At 44.5% G+C, this 17,193-nt stretch overlaps 1 protein-coding gene across 1 annotated transcript in view; it reads right to left on the bottom strand.

Annotated features, from left to right (window-relative positions):
- The window catches only part of TH (tyrosine hydroxylase), a 414,235-nt gene that overhangs the window by 175,808 nt on the left and 221,234 nt on the right, over positions 1-17,193 (bottom strand). The window contains exons 4-5 of the mRNA XM_069623939.1: positions 15,557-15,645; positions 15,405-15,472 (exon numbers count right to left, since the gene is read on the bottom strand). Coding sequence (XP_069480040.1) covers positions 15,405-15,472; positions 15,557-15,645 — 157 coding nt within the window. The remainder of the gene's footprint in view (positions 1-15,404; positions 15,473-15,556; positions 15,646-17,193) is intronic.

Below are 17,193 nucleotides of genomic sequence, written 5' to 3'. Positions count from 1 at the left end.
CATCTTTGGGAGAATGATCATCAACTTGCAAATGGCAGAGAAAATTGAGGCGATCTAGAGCCCTTCTCCTCTCGCCTAGACTACTAAAATAGTCTCTACCTAGGACTAAACAAAAACCAACAAAACTAACTGCAACATATCCCAAAATGAAGCAGTTACACTTATTTTAAGACTCACAATCCTAAACCATAACCCTGTTACAAAGAAAATAACACACACAATCAACTGCAATACTTTCCAAATCCTCCTTAAAATGTTTCCTAAATACCAGAAATCTAGACTACTAAGATCATCACAGGCTAACAACCCAACCACACCCAGATTCAAATGAATGACATATGTAGGGAGATCCCTTGTAGTATTAGGTCCAAATATCAGGTGTGTGCCCCGCCTGACAACTCTAAAAGCAGAATATACCCTTAACAATTTGAAAAGGAATGTGAACATCTGGTTCTAAGAACAGAAGTTCTAACTCAGAAATAACTGTGTACAATAACTTAATAACCTTCCCTTATGACTAGTGTTCAGATGGATTTCTAGACTCTGACCTGTTAGGCAGAAGTTTAGGAGGCCACCCTAGTTTAGTGGAACAGGGTAACCGTCTGGGCAAACTAGACCAATCTACGGTAGCTTGGCAGGCGGTCAAAGCTAAGTCTCAGGAGGGGTAAGAGTGATCAATACAAAAGCAGGGGTCAGACGGGACAACAGCTGGGTCAGGGTGCCAAACCTTCCAGCATGTTACCGGCCTTTTCACAGGTCTGCGATTTCATTTCAGGATACTTGGCTCCTTCTGTAGTTTGATGTGAACTTCAGGTGATCGACCTGGAATGGATGCAGAGCCCCTTCTCTTATCGAAGATTTGTTTCATGCTCAAATCAGGGACATCCAATGGAAGATTTGCTCTCTTGCATTCAGGCATTCCAGACATACTGCCAACAGTAGTGTGGATTGGGACCAGACAGTCCCAACCCTCTTCTTGGGCAATAGCACACATGACATACAGGAGCCTGTGAAAGATGTGGTTTTTGCAGGAGGCTGCATGCCCAAATAAGGACTACCCTGGTCACTCGACCTTGGAGAAGGCAAAGGGACAAAATGGCTAAAGGACAGAACAAAAGACTTTGTGACATGGCATTTTCGGCACTGGCCACAGTCTTGAGCCAAATGCAGTTAACACATTTTGGTTCATTAAAAAGAAATACAAATACTTTAAAAGTAACTTGCTGCCACCAGTTCATCAAAGGCACACTTGTACAACCACCAAAAAAATAGTAGATGGTGGCTAGGGCCATAAAAAAAAAGACCCCTATGAGCGGTACTATAAGGTACATAGCTCATAGATATAAAGTTACCAAGAAATGGCAACATAGTCAAAGACCAAGGGAAACATAGTTTCCCAGTACTGATAGCCTGAGGACGTGTCAGTTTCCCCATAACAGATGAGCAAAAGCCCAGAGGAGGGCATCTGAAGACTGTGCTCCACTGGAAAAAGGCAGATTAGGTAAGCTAAACAAAAGCAAAATGTTTGGGGGGTCCATAAAAATTGCACATAAGGGAAATCTTTCCCAACACTTGCGCCTCCCAGACCAAAGACAGGGAGAATTAATCCACCCCTGGATGAGTCTCATGTTCCGGTCGACTAAACATTCGGGACAACCCATCAGTGTTGCTATGTTGGACACCTGGTCTCTGCTCAATGGTGAAGTCAAACCCTTGCAGGCTTATGGACCACCTGAGCAACTTCGGATTCTCTCCCTTCATATTCATTAGCCACTTTAAAGGCTTATGGTAAGTTTGCACAGTGAAGTGGTTCCCATAGGGGTAGGGCCTCAGCTTCCTTAGGACCCAAACGACAGAGAAACATTATTTCTCTACAGTGAACCACTGAAGCTCTCTGTCCTTAGGATGGTGACTAATGAATCCAATTGGATGTTCCGTGCCTTTCTCATCTACTTGTGATAATACAGCGCCTATCCCAGAGACATCTGTCTGCACAATAAAAGCATGTTTGTAGTCGGAAACCCTGAGAATAGGGGTCTGGCACATAGGGTCTTTTAAGCCACTGAAAGCCTTCTCACACCCCTCAGACCAAGAGACCTTCTTGGGATTCTTCTGAGTAGTGAGAGCAGTCAGAGGGGCAGCTATGGTACCACAGTCTGCCATGAAATGTTGGTAATTCCCAGTGAGACCTAAGAAGGCCTTCACTTGGATTTGTTTAATGGGGGTAGGTCAGTCTTGCATTGCTTGTACTTTACTGGGTAGAGGCTGAATCCTCCCTCCACCTACTTCATGTCTAAGGTAGATCACTGATCCTTATTCATTCTGGCAACATAGTTTCCCAGTACTGACAACCTGAAAGACATGTCGGTTTCCCCATAACAGATGAGCAAAAGCCCAGAGGAGTCAGGTTAGGTAAGCCAAACAAAAGCAAAAAGGTTCGGGGGTCCATAAATGGAGGGAACATTGTACCTAAGGGAAATCTTTCCTAACAACTAGCACTTCTGAACCATTGCTGCATTTACAGTTACTTTGCGTGTACCTACATCCACTTGTTTTTTGTTTGTTGTAATATGATTAACCTGCAAGCAGCAGAATGCCTGAGTATGGTGTCTTTACAAAAACACCACCCATACTATGTAACCCAACTGTCAACTCAAAATCTCAAATGCCACTGTAACTAAGCAGACTGCTTGGGTGTGTAACCTCAACCCACGATTTGTTTTCCTTGTATATATGTCAAACTTCGGTATTATTCCTGATGTCCTGTTTTGTTTCTTCCAGGTGAATTAACCCCGGTCCGACCTTGCTTTGTGTACAGCAGTATCCTTAGTGTGACCAATGTTTGACACTGCTGTATGCCTGCTGTTAATGGGAATCTGCTGGCTTTAAGCTCAAGGGCTTCCACATAACTACCTGAAGGCCACCTATAGTACACCAGCACACCTGTTATCCTGATCAGACCTTGCAACTCAATGGGCCTCATTACACCGTAGGAGGTAACCATGCCGCTATTTGCGGCATGGCTACTCCCTTACCGCATACCGGGTCCGGGTAGGCGGTATGGGGACTTACCGGGTCATTCCGACCCTGGAGGACCTGGTAAGTCCCCATGCCAAATACCATTCCCCATTCCCATTCGAGCCCCCATAGGGCTCAATGGGAATGGGGAAAGAGCTAATAACGGGTACCGCAATTTGCAGTACCGTTAATAGCTCTGAAGTCCCTTAGCGGGTCCCGTCCTTAACGCCTGCTCAGACCAGGCGTTAAGGAAGGGACCCGCTGAGGGACCTCGTAGTAGGGCGCTAAGGGATTACCGGCACCGGTGACCTTACCGGTACCGGTAATCCCTTAGCGCCTACCGTGTAATGAGGCCCAATATCTCTGCTTTCAAGTGTTTTCACTTAGAGTCAGTCTGCTGCAGCTGACATGACCGCTTTGCCCTACCTGACATCAACTTTAATGCACTGTTATAGGAGGTAGCATCTCAAGATTTCTCTGCCGCTGCCCTGACTACCTGTGGTCTCTGGCACACATTAGGCAATGTATTCAAAAGAGCAACAATGTATGGGCTGGATACAAGGTTGTAAGGGTCTCAGTTGGGTACAAACAATTCCCAACCTACAGAAGCCAAAAATGTAAACCAATGGGGTTTGTTTTAGCTCCAAAGTCTCAGGGACGGGTGTAATTAATTCATCTTTTATAACATGCTCAATACCGGAGACCAGTCTCTAAGTGAGGGACCAGAATTCGAACCTGTATTGCTCTGCTTTGTCTTGCTTCCAAGACAAGAGCGGTGCCCCAGTGCTATCCTCCCACGAGACTCCCAGGTGCACTGGGACAGCACCCAGGGACATCATTTAGGGGTCGCCCGGGTTGCACTTGCGACCCCCGATGTCTCCCTTGCTACCCCTGTGATCTCCCTTGCTGCCCCTAAAAATTAAAAGAAAGTAATATGTTTTTTTTTAACAAATTGAATCTCCTGGGTTATGGCCAATGGCATGTGCCTCTTTGTTTTTTAGAGGGGCTGGCTTTCTTCTTCAGGCTTCTTCAAAAAACAGGGGGTTCCACAAGTGTAACACTTTGAGTAGTGACCCTAAATAAGAAAGAATAGGAATAACAAATAATTTGTATTTCTGGAATTCTGAACAATAATTGCTAGACTCATTAAAGATTTATTTTAGGCAGATTTCAGTGGGAGAGTCTCTGACTTACAATGCGGACACAATCCTCCAAAAAGCATTTTGAGTAGAATAAGCATCACTTTCGGAATATGAATTTTGCTGATCGCAAGTTGCAGTTACAGCATGTTTTTTTTTCTGCCGATACATATATTAATCCATTCTTGCATGAAATGTATATCACGTTACAGTGATATTGTAACCATATTGTTCATAGTGTACTTAGAAACAATGCTATTTATTTATTTACAATGTGATATAGTTTAGTTTACAAACTTTACATATAATACATAGAATTAATACATATAAACAAAAAAATACCTAAAATTTGATTTCATTTTAAAATAGTCAAATGCAAATGACTCAACAAAACAAAATCTTAATAGTTGATTAGAATCATACACATTTAAAAAATAAAAATAAAATATAAGACCATTTATGAATAACACAGCTAATAAGGCAAAACAAAATATATCACAAATTCCAAAAATAGACATCAAACTGTCATAGGGAGCAATTTTCCAGCCTGTACATTAACTCTGACCAATCCATAGCACTGCCTAGCAACTTAAACACACTGTCTGGATCTTACTGATTAGCCTATGAGCAATGACAAGAACATGCTCAGCAATGGTTCCATTCATTTTACACAGGTTCTAACCAGTAACTCTCCAAGTGACAGGGGAACCAATCATCATGTATCCCAACCCTCATAGTGAGATGCTTAATTTATTTTCAATCCTTAGCCAGATATTATAGAGAGTGGTTAATAGGTGCATATTCCTTGTATTAGTGCACTACAACCAGGAAGACATTTCCCCAATTGTTTCCCTATTGTGAGCATATTTGCCCAGATAATACTCAATAGGGTTAGGGATTATGTGGCATTTAGTCAGTAGATGTCTAGCTGATTCTAAGATTGTAGGATCTTTACAATGACGGCAAGACCTTTCTTCCAAAGATACCTTATTTACAGGTCCTGTCACTGTCAAGGTGGGAAGCTGGGCAAATCTTAATAACAGTATAAACAGTCTAAGCCTCTGTGAAGGGCAAAGGTCAAGATAGCCCTGGAGCTTCTTAAACGTATAAGATCTATATTGGACGAATTGGTACGTTTTAAATGTATTCAGATCGGCGTAATTCACCAACCAGTCCCACCATTTGATGCGTTTTACTAAATCCTTTTGTATTTCTTCAGAATAAATCCCTGCTCTAGGTGACCAATTAATCTCTGCAAAGAATTTATCCATAGCAGTTTTCAATAAGCAGGTAGTATGCTTCCTGGGTGTTTCCTGGTAAATAGCTTCCAACAATAAGTTCTTAGTGCCGGACCACATCTTTAAGTAAGAGATAGCCCTTTTCTTTAAGAGACATGCCTTAAGGGAAATCAGCCCCAACTCTAACCTAATCATGGCCATTGGTACACCGGGGGGTAGGCCTAAGATCTTCCACCAAAATGTCCCTTCTAGTACCTGGAGCCAATTAAGATCTAGATGCAATAGAGCTTCCAAACCATATACAACCATGGGGGAAAAGACTCGTATATATAGTTGACGAGTAGCCCACCAGGTAAAACCCCCATGTGTCTTGGTGAATTTATAATTCAACGCGGTAACTTGAGCCGCTCTTATGGCGCATGTACGCTTACATGTGACATAGTCTCCACTAGGTTCAAATTCGATTACGAGATATTTGTAATAGGGAGCATATGTAATTACTGCATCATGTATTTTAAGGCTTACACGAGGAGCTGTCTTGCTGGAATATTTAATTAATTGTGTCTTATCCAAATTAATGCTAAGACAATTTTTATTTGCATACTCCCAAAGAGCCTGGGCAGATGTGCGGATCCCGCTAAAGGTGTGGTCAAATATGACCAAATCGTCCGCATATGCTAATACCGGACAAGGCGCCAGACCAATTCTGGGTGGGCAGTTTTCATCAGCATTAATTGCCTCAGGGATATCATGGACATAAAGGTTATAAATAAGAGGGGCGGTGACACATCCTTGCTTCACTCCCATATTCTGGACTACCTTGTCCGTCATATGCCCTTCTAAGTCCAATAGAAGTGTAACCGAAGTATTTAAATGCAATAATCTCAGATAGTAAAGCAACCCCTCCGGGCAGCCCATGTTCTCTAGCTTAATCCAAAGCCTGTTTCTCAGAATCTAATCAAACACAGCTCTAAAGTCCACATATAATGCATACAAAGGAGGATTGCCAACTTTCCGTGCTCTGGTACACATGGTGTCCATCACCATAAAATTAAGGGTTGGTAGAATACCCTTGCCTAAAACCACTTTGGAACTTATCAAGGACTTGTCCACCCATGCTTGTAATTCATCAAGTAGAAGAGAAGCAAAGATTTTAGCAGTCGAATCACGCATTGAGAGCAGCCTGTAGTTTTTTTGGGTCTAAACGATTTCCCTTTTCAAAAACAGGGATAAAAATGGCCATCTGCCATGACAGAGGTATGTTGCCTTCTACTAGGATTTTTTAAACATAATAGATAGAAGACTAGCCCAAAAGACGGGCTGGGATTTAATGACTACATTTGTCAGCCCATTAGGTCCTGGTGCTCTAGAAGATTTTAATAGCTTAATTTTACCTAAGATTGACACATATGATATATCTATCGATGTAGGCCGAGGAGCAATATCCAGAGGAATCGGCTGTTCATCAATCGGGGGCGTTACGAGCCTCTGGAAAGTTTACCCATTCCACAGAGCCAATAGGATTAATCTGCTGGGCAGATGTATTGCCCCTTGCTTCGCCTAGGAGAGCTCAAATGCTCGGTGTGTTTTTAGAGCATATTATTTGCACTCATTTTTGACAAGCTAGAGTTCTCAAAGTTCTTCTCCTGTATTTAATTGCCGCTCAGTGTCTGTTCATAATTTTACTAACTATTGCATAATAAGACTCTAAAGAGATATTCCCATTTTTAGCATGGTAAAGCTCAGCTCTTAACTTCCTCTTGATATCTCTGATTATTCTATCGAAGGGAAGAGCCGTCACAGCATCCCTAGTCATTGAAGTGACAGGGGAGGATGCATATAGATAAGAGAATGTGCTTATCCACTTCTCCATAGAGTTTATGGACATGGTTAGGAATAAGGAAAAATTGTATGAGTCTATTGCCGCAAGCGTTTCGGCTGCTTGTTTTATGTTTTTGTCAGACCAACTAATTCTGGAGCCTGCCCCATTTATCTTTAAGTTTCCCAGGGGCATTGGTGCAGCGTAAGGCCTAGCAACATTAAACATGCACAACAGGGCGTCATGATCACTCCATACATTGGGCATGACTTTCATGTCTTTTATTAGATGTGTCATTTTTCGGGCAAGTAAATAAATAGTCCAAAGTACCATGACTCACTAGATTCTTCCATGTGTAATTACCGGGGTAAACGCTTATCGTTCTCCCATTAATCATGGTGAATTCACAAAATTCAAAAAATGTCTCCCATCTTTGTCCCTCTTGGTCACTTTTAGTATGGAGCATACTACATTGGACTTTAAGTTTCAAGTTGTTAAACTCACCACTCATCCCAGACATGTGGCAATTAAAGTCTCCAACTACTACCACCGCTGAGTACCCGGGTCTGTCACCCAGCTAGCCAAGAGATCATGAAGAGCATCCTGAATTTGTTCTCTAAGGGTAGCCCGAGGGTGTTGTATAAACCGACAAGCAGTAGCCTGTCAGACTTCCCATATGCAACTTCGACGGCAATCAAATTGCTGTCACACTTAGTTGCAATGCGTCTCGAACCTACATCATGGGCCCCCCTATGAGCAGGCCACCAAAGGGTCTACCGCTTTCTCCCTTCGAGGCAAAGAACTGGTGGATCATATAACCATCTAAGAACAGTGTCATCATGGCCCAAGTCTCTTGTAAACATATACATGTGTATTTAGTGATGTCTTGCATCGAGCCATTGGGATCCAATAAATTTGAAAAGCCACGACAGTTCCAAGAATAAATTGCAAATGCTCAATGTTTACTCAGCACATCCGGCAGCGAGTCTTCCAACCATTTTAGCACATTCTTCACATCAGTTAGTTCGATTTTATTCCCTTTGGGAAATGCGGGAAGAGAGATCTTGTTATTAGAAATGTCTGTGACTGAACTAGACCAACTAGGATCTTCCTCGTTTGGATCAGTGTCTATTTCAACATCCACTGCCTTCATTTCATCCTTGTATCCTAAGCATTTGGGCCGTTGACAGAAATTTACAATGGATTGCAGTAACATTAGGGTTAGGTCCCGTCAGCGGTTCCACAAACTGGAAGTCATTTGAAGTAAGAACTCTTAGTTGGGGGACTGAATGGAGCCCGACCAGAAATTCCGTCCGAGACAGCCATCTATGTTCTTTTTCTCGATACAAGTTCTTTATCAGACAGATCCGATTACCCGAAGTTCCATCCATATTGGCCCCCGTATTTGCTGATGTCTTCACTGGAGCACTCTGCATTGGCACCACTGATTGAGGGTTAAGGGAAGTCTGCAAATTAGTTTCTGCCTTATATTGAGAATCGCTAATGGAGATTTCCAAATTTTCATCCAATAATGAATCAGTGCCCTTTTCAGATAACAACCAACTGGTTAAACGACTTTCTACAGTGGCAATCCTTTTTTTAGTCCTGGCTGCTCTTTTCTTGGCTTTTTTAGAGCGCACTACTGGAAGACCAGATTCAGCAAGTGGTGAAGCCATAACACATGGCCTTTTACTGATTTGCGCCCTTTTGGCCAATCGGCGCTGTTTCCGTGAATACAACGCCTCTTCACTGACTGAAGGATAAGTGTGAGGATCCTCCTCTGGTTGTTCTTCTATCTATTGTGCTATATGGATAGCTTCAGATAGATTACAATCAGCCTCCTCCATCTCTTTGTTCCTAGTTTTACTAGTAGCAATAATCGTGTTTGTATTAGCCAAGATGCGCCCAGACATTTGAAGCAAGATCTTGAGGGCGAACTGAAGGGCCGCCACAGAAGATTGTATTTCTGAAATTGCGGCTGCTCCAACAGATAAACCTCTGTCGGCCCCCGTTTCACTTTCAGGTGCACACTCCGTTAAGTTTATAGCTAAATCCAGGATGCTGATGACCTGTTTGCGCTCAACGAATGACAAGATGGTCTAGCGGTAGTATCAAGTTGAGGCTCTTGATGATAACTCTTGTTGGGACCAGATAGCATAAGCATTGCCAGGGTCATGCTCCTCTGTATGCTTCAGCAGAGGTCGAGCAGTGAGTTGTTATCTATGTCTCCAAGATTAATGGAATTCTGAGACGTGGTACCATTGTTTCCTGATGGACCCACTTCCTCTATTATGGTTGAGTTAATTTCTGGCAGAGGATTTAGCGGAAAGAAACCTGTGATGACTCCTTGGTCAGGGGGCGGTGCTTTCTTTCATTTTTTGTTCATCTTAGTTCTTGCCACAGTTGGCTCTTCATTCGGAATACGCTGAGTTTTTGCTGAATCCTTTTGTTTTCGTAAATTATATATAGAATGGGGAGCCTTTTTCGTTGGTGGCATTTCAGATCTACGGGATATTACACCACTGGTGTCAGGTACAGAGGCACTTAAGCCCTCTGTTCACTAATTTGAAGATAATTAGCCCCGAGACACCGATCCAGATAGAATACTCCTTAGGGCACGGCTCCACCCCTAATTAGGGATGAGTAAGTGAAACCTGCCAGTAATTACTAAGTTTCACCACATCCCAGTACACCACAAAAAGAAAACAGATGGAAGTCCTTTGCAACTCAGGGCTTTCCTATCGATGGTACCAGCCTGTTGCCGAGGGGAAGACAGGTGCTCCTCAGCCGCTGGCTTCTCACCCCCTTCTTCCTTCTAGGGGGGAGCGAAGCCACCAACTCAATAGGGAGAACAGCCACACCTCAAGTGGAACTAATGCTCCGGGCTGCCACTAATATCCTTCAAGATACCCCTGGCTGCCCAAGTAGGCCAGTATACAGAGATTTCTATGTCCCAGCTCTTATCTCATGGGGCCAGTGGAGAGTCTCCTCAGACACAACCGACTGAGCAAGTCGCTTACGTGTACCCAGCCCTCAATCAACCAATAGGTTGTCCAAGGGACCCACAAACACAAGTATGAAGGACGCACTGCAATCCGATTTACCGATACACCAGTGTATCTCGATACCTCTACTGTATCACTATACCTTCGTGGAGCCTCCTTGTGCCTCCTTATGTTGCCGTCACCAGTGCCTCCTCCAGGGCTCCGTCCACAGATCAGTCAAACTCGGACAACGTGGTCCGATACGAGCAGTTTGCTCCTTGGTTCTCGCTCCTAGCTTCCCCGCTTTCCCCAGAGGCGGGGTTAGAGGAAATGCGGTCGAGAAGTCAAGCCGCGCTGTGTTACTGCGAGACGCTCTCACTCATGCTCTCGCTCTCACTCGCTCTCGCTCACCCCAGCTGCTTCTGACTCTGACGCAGACTTCTCCGTGCTATGCTATACAATGCTATACAATGCCACTTCCTGTTTTGTCAAAGGGGAAAATGGTTGTGTCCCATTGCTTCCTGTGATGTCCTACGGGGTGGGGTCAAGTGGCATCACTTCCTGTGATTTCATCAGAGGTCAAGGGTCATGTGATGTCACATCCGCTTCCGCTGGCATTTTGGTGAAATGACGTCCCTGACAGCACCAGATGCTATGTTAGACCACACATTTACCCGCGGTGCAGAATCATAGCAAAAAGGGTTCTCTATCCCTGTGACTAGGTCCTGCAAGACGATACTTTTGGCAACAGCCAAGTTGAAATCTTTTCTTATTAAGGCATTACAAAAAGATGCCAGACCCAAACACCTAGTCATGGGTACTGCATAGATAAGGCCTTTGTACAGAGGGGAGGTTTGCAGGGCTCTCCACTCTTGAAGGGTGGCAAATCGGTTGGGTGCCATGAAACAATATTTTCTTTACAACAGGTAACTATTTCAAGATTAAGTAGTCTTCATAAGACTGATGTGGGTGTTCAGAATAGGGAGTGTCCACAGTAACACATGGCCATGAGGAGATGGCTATTCTCAGCTCTGCATTAGGGGTGCTGGCAAGAAAGCATAGTTTGTAGGAGCAGTTCCCCCTTCTAGTGAACCAGAGATGAGTATCTGCTGCCGCTCTTGAAGTCAGCAATTTTCAGCCATGAGTGCCCCTTATTTTAAAGAGCAAACAAGTGGCATCAGCCATTATACGATAAGATATGGCATTTATAACGCGCCTATACACAAGTGTTTAAAGGCGTGAGCAGATCCAACCACTTCCTTCTTACGCCGCCAGGAAATATTGGAGCACATAGTAAAATTCCCACCGAAATGAAGCTGGCATCTGTGAATCAGGCGTTACTGCAGGGTCCATTGATAGGTGTGCCTTCTCTGGCTACAACTGGGGGGTAGTCCCAGTGAAACGCACCCAAAGTGTAATTTAGACTTTGTGTTCTCTGGCCTGCAGAACAAGTGTACCTTAATTGAGAGGTAAAGGAACATCACGTGTTATCTGATGGGTCATCAATTTGATACGTTTTACAATAGTTACCTGAAATTTGACCACGGTGGACCTTTCCCTGGGGAAGTACATTAATTTCATGAGATCATCCTACAACACTGTGTTCATGCAAAGGGTGCTTTCCTGAACTTCCATATCAAATAAATAGAACATCCCCAAACTGTTTTACAATGGTGTTCATCCAGCCAAACGCTGTGACCTCTCCTAAATAAATGTATACCAAACATCATATATGTTCTTTGTAATAATGTCAACATGAACCCATGGTCATGGGTTTGGCATGTGAGCAATTTTCCCCCTCAGAGATAGAGATGTGTGTTTATCTCTATACAATACACAGGCAATGGGTGGTAGTGCCAGCACCCTCTCAAAACATCAGGAATACATGACAACATATGGGGTGGGGGTCACAGCTGACTCTTAACATGGTCTTACACTGTGTGCCACATCTATTCATTCCCAGTCGGGGAAAGAGATCAAGAGGAAGTGACAATAGAAATGAAGGTTGGTTCCACTTATAGCACTGCTTTAGACGAGGAGCCATTTGCCTACTAATGTTCAGTTGCCTGTCGGGCATGCGTTGATATGTTGCTCATCAAAGGCTAATATCATGTACAGGTGCCAACTCGCACTAAGAAGTTTATGGAAGCACATTCAACCTAGTTCTTACACGATCTCTGATGGTGCTGAATGCTCACACGGTTATTGCTGACCTGTTGCTTTGATTAAAACATATGGGCCTCATCACGAGTTGGGCTGTGTTCCCGGCTGTAATACTGCCGACTGTAATAGCCCTAGCACCGACCGGTCCGGTGGTATTACCACCGGATCACGGGTTGGGCCTTAACGTTAAATCACCATTTCGGATTGGGTCCATTGGATCCAATGGGGAATTTTCGGTTCTAATACTGCGGGCTAATACAGCCAAAAACAGGTATTTTCACCTCCAGAAAAAAGCTGGAGGTAAAACAGCCGGATTAGCGCCCAACTCGTGATAGGGCCTGCCCTTAAATGCGGCGGTAATACCGTTACCACCGCATTTAAGGGCTCCAGCCCAACTCTGATGAGGGCCATATGTAATGGAAGTTGTCGTGTATAGCACCCTTCTGCCACTGTTGGCGGCCTTCCTGTGCTTGGCTCTGTAAGAGAACATGTGGGTGGGGACGTTGATTAGTGGGAAAGTTGGAAACACAAATGCAAATTCTGTGGTGTTGTTGGGGGCAGGTCGGGAAAGTAGCCGGCTCCTGATTGCCAGTCTGCTTTCTATGGGTTTGGCTGATGAACATGGGAGTACGTTATCCACTGAGAAGAGTTCAAGATCTGAGAGACTAGAGTGCTTTGGGTCTGGATGGCCGCTGATATGGAAGAATGTAACGGGGCTAAACAGTAGAGCTTAGTTGTGGCTCGCTTAGTGTTGATGTACTAACGGTTAGGCCTGTGGTGGCCATCTTTGGGGAGGGGGTTTGCATGTGGAGATGTTGTTAGTTGGGGATGGTGAAAGTAGGCTTTGCAAGGAAAAACAACCTGCAACCCGGCCCTCCTTCCCCAGGCCATTTGCAGACCAGTCCCATTTCTGTAGATCCCAATGGCACCTACCTCTCTTCTCTTCTCTCTCTCTCTCTCTCTCACACTCTCTCCTTCTCTCTCTCTCTCCCTCATTCTCTCTCTCATTGCCTCGCTCATTCTCAAGATACATTGGTGTCCATGAGGAACAAACAAGCATCTGGGAGTTGGCAGAAGAAGTAAAAGGGCAGATGAGGGAACGGGAGTGTGTGGAAGCTCAGTCTTTACCATAACCTGCTAAGGTTCATCGGAGGCAGGAACTTAAGGGTCAGTCGGAGGGTAACTTGAAATTTGAGAACCATAGTCCCCCACTTCACCTTCCTTGGTATGTTGGGTAGCAGGCTGGGAGATACCTCAAGCTTCCCGCTAACAAGCTCAGGTGCTATGCCCAGTGGCCTACTGGGACATTTTCCTGTCAAGAGCGGGATCCATCGAGGCAGGTTTTGGTAAAGGGAGGGGCCAGAATCCCTGCTCATTTTGCCCTTTATTGTGATCATTCTCGTGTTCATGCAACTACAGAGCTGGCATGAGCCTTTACCAGCCCTGTACACCCGAGTATGCGGGGGAGATCTCTTTCCACACTCAGGGCTCCATCCAGGGTTCAAATACTTCTTTTTAATTAGAAATGGACTCTGCACTCATTGTGCATGCCCAATTTCCACTTTAGAAAAATTCAAATAAAGGTGCTTGCCATCATGGCAGATGGAGAAGGGAATACGTTCCTTTTGTATATCCAGGATGGCAAGGAAGATGTTTGGGAGGTCATTATGGATCGTCCCTGGAGAGGACAGGTAAGCGGGATGGCTAGGGAGAGTGGGGACCTGGGTGCGTGTTTCCATGGGAGCTGGGGAGGGGTAAGTGGAAAGGGGGCTGATGAGGAAGGCCAACAAATAATGACTTACATCCAGGTGAGGAGTTCGGATGGCTGAGAGAACACAGTCTTCCACTGGCATATTGGTTAATGCACTACCCCGACCGCGAAAATAGATTTCAAACATCATTCTGTTATTTGCTCACAATTGAACATATCTTGTTCCTAAACCGAAGCCATTTTTTTAAGAAAACGTGCAGATTCGCAATATTCTGTCTTGTGTACAAGAGATAGTTTAGGTTGATTTCCTCGAATACATTTCCTCGAAGGAGACTTCATTGAATTTTCTTTTTTTTTTGACAGTGGGATTTTGCTGCATAAATATGCGGGGGGAGAGATCCGCCGTCTTCCCTTACATTTATTATTCCCCTAAATCCATCCCCCATATATATGTGGGAACATCCACTGTAAGAAATGTGACAAATTCTCCTTCAACAAAATGTACTGCGGGAAAAACTCCCATTCCCCAGAGATGACCTACAATCCTGCATGTAGGAGAAGTGTGAGGAGCTTCTCACTGCATATCTCACCTCTTATTTTTCAGGAGTCTCTCTTCAAAAAGGAAGAGGGTATTTCGCTCACCCTGAAACCGGCATGCTTTCCACACATGTATACACCACACCTGGAGATCTGGCTTAGATAAAAGAACCGCCTGGCTTGGTGGCAGCTTATCATAGACGGGGCAAGGTGGTGTGGGGGCGGGATTAGGATCTTAGAGAAGGCCCCTCCATCTTCTTATTGAGCAGGCCAAAGAGTCGCTGCCTCCTTGCAATTCGCTTTGAGCCCTAAGCAGTGTGTTGCTGAAAAGCCGATGAGGATGGCTAGTAGGCAGTTGCAAATGTTTTACACAGCGTACATTAGACTTCAAATATGTGAACGATTCGTGAAATATAACTCAGCCACGGAAGTGACCTATTAGATGTTGGCTAAGGAAGTAAATCGTTTAGAGGTTGTAGGCCTCTGTGACAAAGTTACGAAATAGCATATTTAAGATACATGCGTAAGTCTGCTTGAGACAGCTTGGCCACATGAGGGCAAAAACTCTGGTCACGCAGTTTCGGCTTATACTTTCTTTTTAGAGGAAGTTGGCCTCTCCCTTTCAACTGCACAGGCTTTCAGGGAACTGCTGAAATATGCCAGGTCATATCAGGCCAACAGGTGATCTCTGAGCTGGCAATGTCAGTCCATTTTACAGGCAACCCAAAAAGGCTCTACTGGCTCCTGTTTGTCCAGGTTGGTATGTGATGGGAAAGAATATTTGTAACATCTTACTGTTTATAGTTGAAGGCAATATCTGTGATCATCTTCCTTCTTTTCCTGTACTCCTGGTCAGAAAAGCCCTGTAAAAACAGAGGGAGAGTGAAGAGGGTGGGGAAGAAAAGACTGAAAAAGAAAGGAATGGTTAAAGTGGAATAAAAACTCACCGGGTGGTCCAAATCCATGTCCGGGTCGTACTTGGTGACCAGGTGGTGGCACTTGTCCAACTCGGAAATTCGTTTGGGAAACCAGTGAACTGAGAAAAAAAGAAAATCAGAAAATAAGAATGCACAACTAGCCACCACTCCCTCCCGAAGGATGAGGCCAACACAACAGCGTGTGAGAGTATTCTTCTGTGCCACTCCTTTATAACGGGTGGGAACCATTTTCCTCTAGCTTAGGGCTTCTGATAACTATCGCACCCTCTATTCTACCCACTGAGAACTACAGCAACCTCAATTGAGCCCTCGGTCTTCTGAGTACCACTGTACCCTGTGTGTACCTGATGAGGATTAGTTCATCCTCTACTCAGTCCACTGTCTGCTGAGATGTACTGTACATTATGCATGCCTGCTGAGAAGTGGTTTTGAGCTCACTTGAGCGCTTTGTCTGCTGAGGACTAGTGTACCCTCATGAATATCTGTTGGGAACCAGTTGATCTTAAACTAAACTCACAGTCTGCTGAGGTTTCCTGGCATCACGTGTACCGCCTGAGAAGGAGTTTGGCCTCACTTGAGCCCTCAGTAGGCAGAGGATTACTGCACCAAACAGGTGGATCGACTTGGAGGGAGTGGATACTTGGAGGGAGCCTGTTACTTCTGTACGAGTCGACCCAAAGCGACTTGATTTGATTGGGTATATGCTATTCCTTTTAGAGTCTACTGAAACTGACTTGGGCACTGCTCTGAAGGAACTCTTTCACAGGATGTGTTTTAGTTCCTTTGTCTGTAGCTCATACAGCTAATTATGTGTTATGTTATGTTATGTTATGTTGATTTATACCACGCATCGCTACCCCCCCAGGGGCATTCTCCAGTTGCGTACATGTGTGTAAAGTTTTCCAAGCTATACTCTCTTCCATAGGGGAACAATGGAATGGCTTCTCTTGTTGAAATATTTCAGAGGAAGCTGTAACGAATATCAGTCCCTGTCCTTTAACAAAGTCAGTATTACAGCCCTGCCATCAAGAGCAGCTGTCTTGCACAGATGAAATCTCTGGTTTCCCAACATACATGCCTTCTGAAACATCCCTTTTTGGGGCGGAGTCTGTTCGGTGAACAAATTGATGAAGTCATGAAGGAAACATATGAATGACATCACCATGCCTTAACCTATGATCCTGTGACCAGGCCTGACTCCTGACAATCACAGGAAATTGGGTGTTAGGCCTCCTCGATTGCTCTTGCAGAAGGGACTCTCCAGCCCTCTCCTCTTTCTCAATGAGTTGCGTTCTTTACTGTCACATGTCACGGATGCCCGCAGAGCCAGGATTTCAGATGCTTGCAACAGAATCATCACCAGAATCTATTAAACTGAATTCTCTTCTATCCATCCAAATGCAGGAGTTCTGGGAAATCTTCTTCCCTAGGACCTGAACAAGCGAAATCTCCTCCTAAAGGAATCCACCAGTTGTCAGAGAAAGAGGCTTTCATCCTGGTTGCAGTAATGGATAAAGAGCACAGTTTATTGCCCATCCTTTTACTAGTCCCAATGAATCAGAGGACTGGCACCTTGCTCTGCACCTGAAGTGGGTAAAGACGTTTATTCCTGACATTACATTTTAAATGGCCTAGGCTCCACTAGG

The sequence above is a fragment of the Ambystoma mexicanum genome, chromosome 11 (assembly GCF_040938575.1).
Source record: "Ambystoma mexicanum isolate Mex_15411 chromosome 11, UKY_AmexF1_1, whole genome shotgun sequence".
NCBI lineage: Eukaryota > Metazoa > Chordata > Amphibia > Caudata > Ambystomatidae > Ambystoma > Ambystoma mexicanum.
This window is presented reverse-complemented; position numbering and strand designations above follow the sequence as displayed.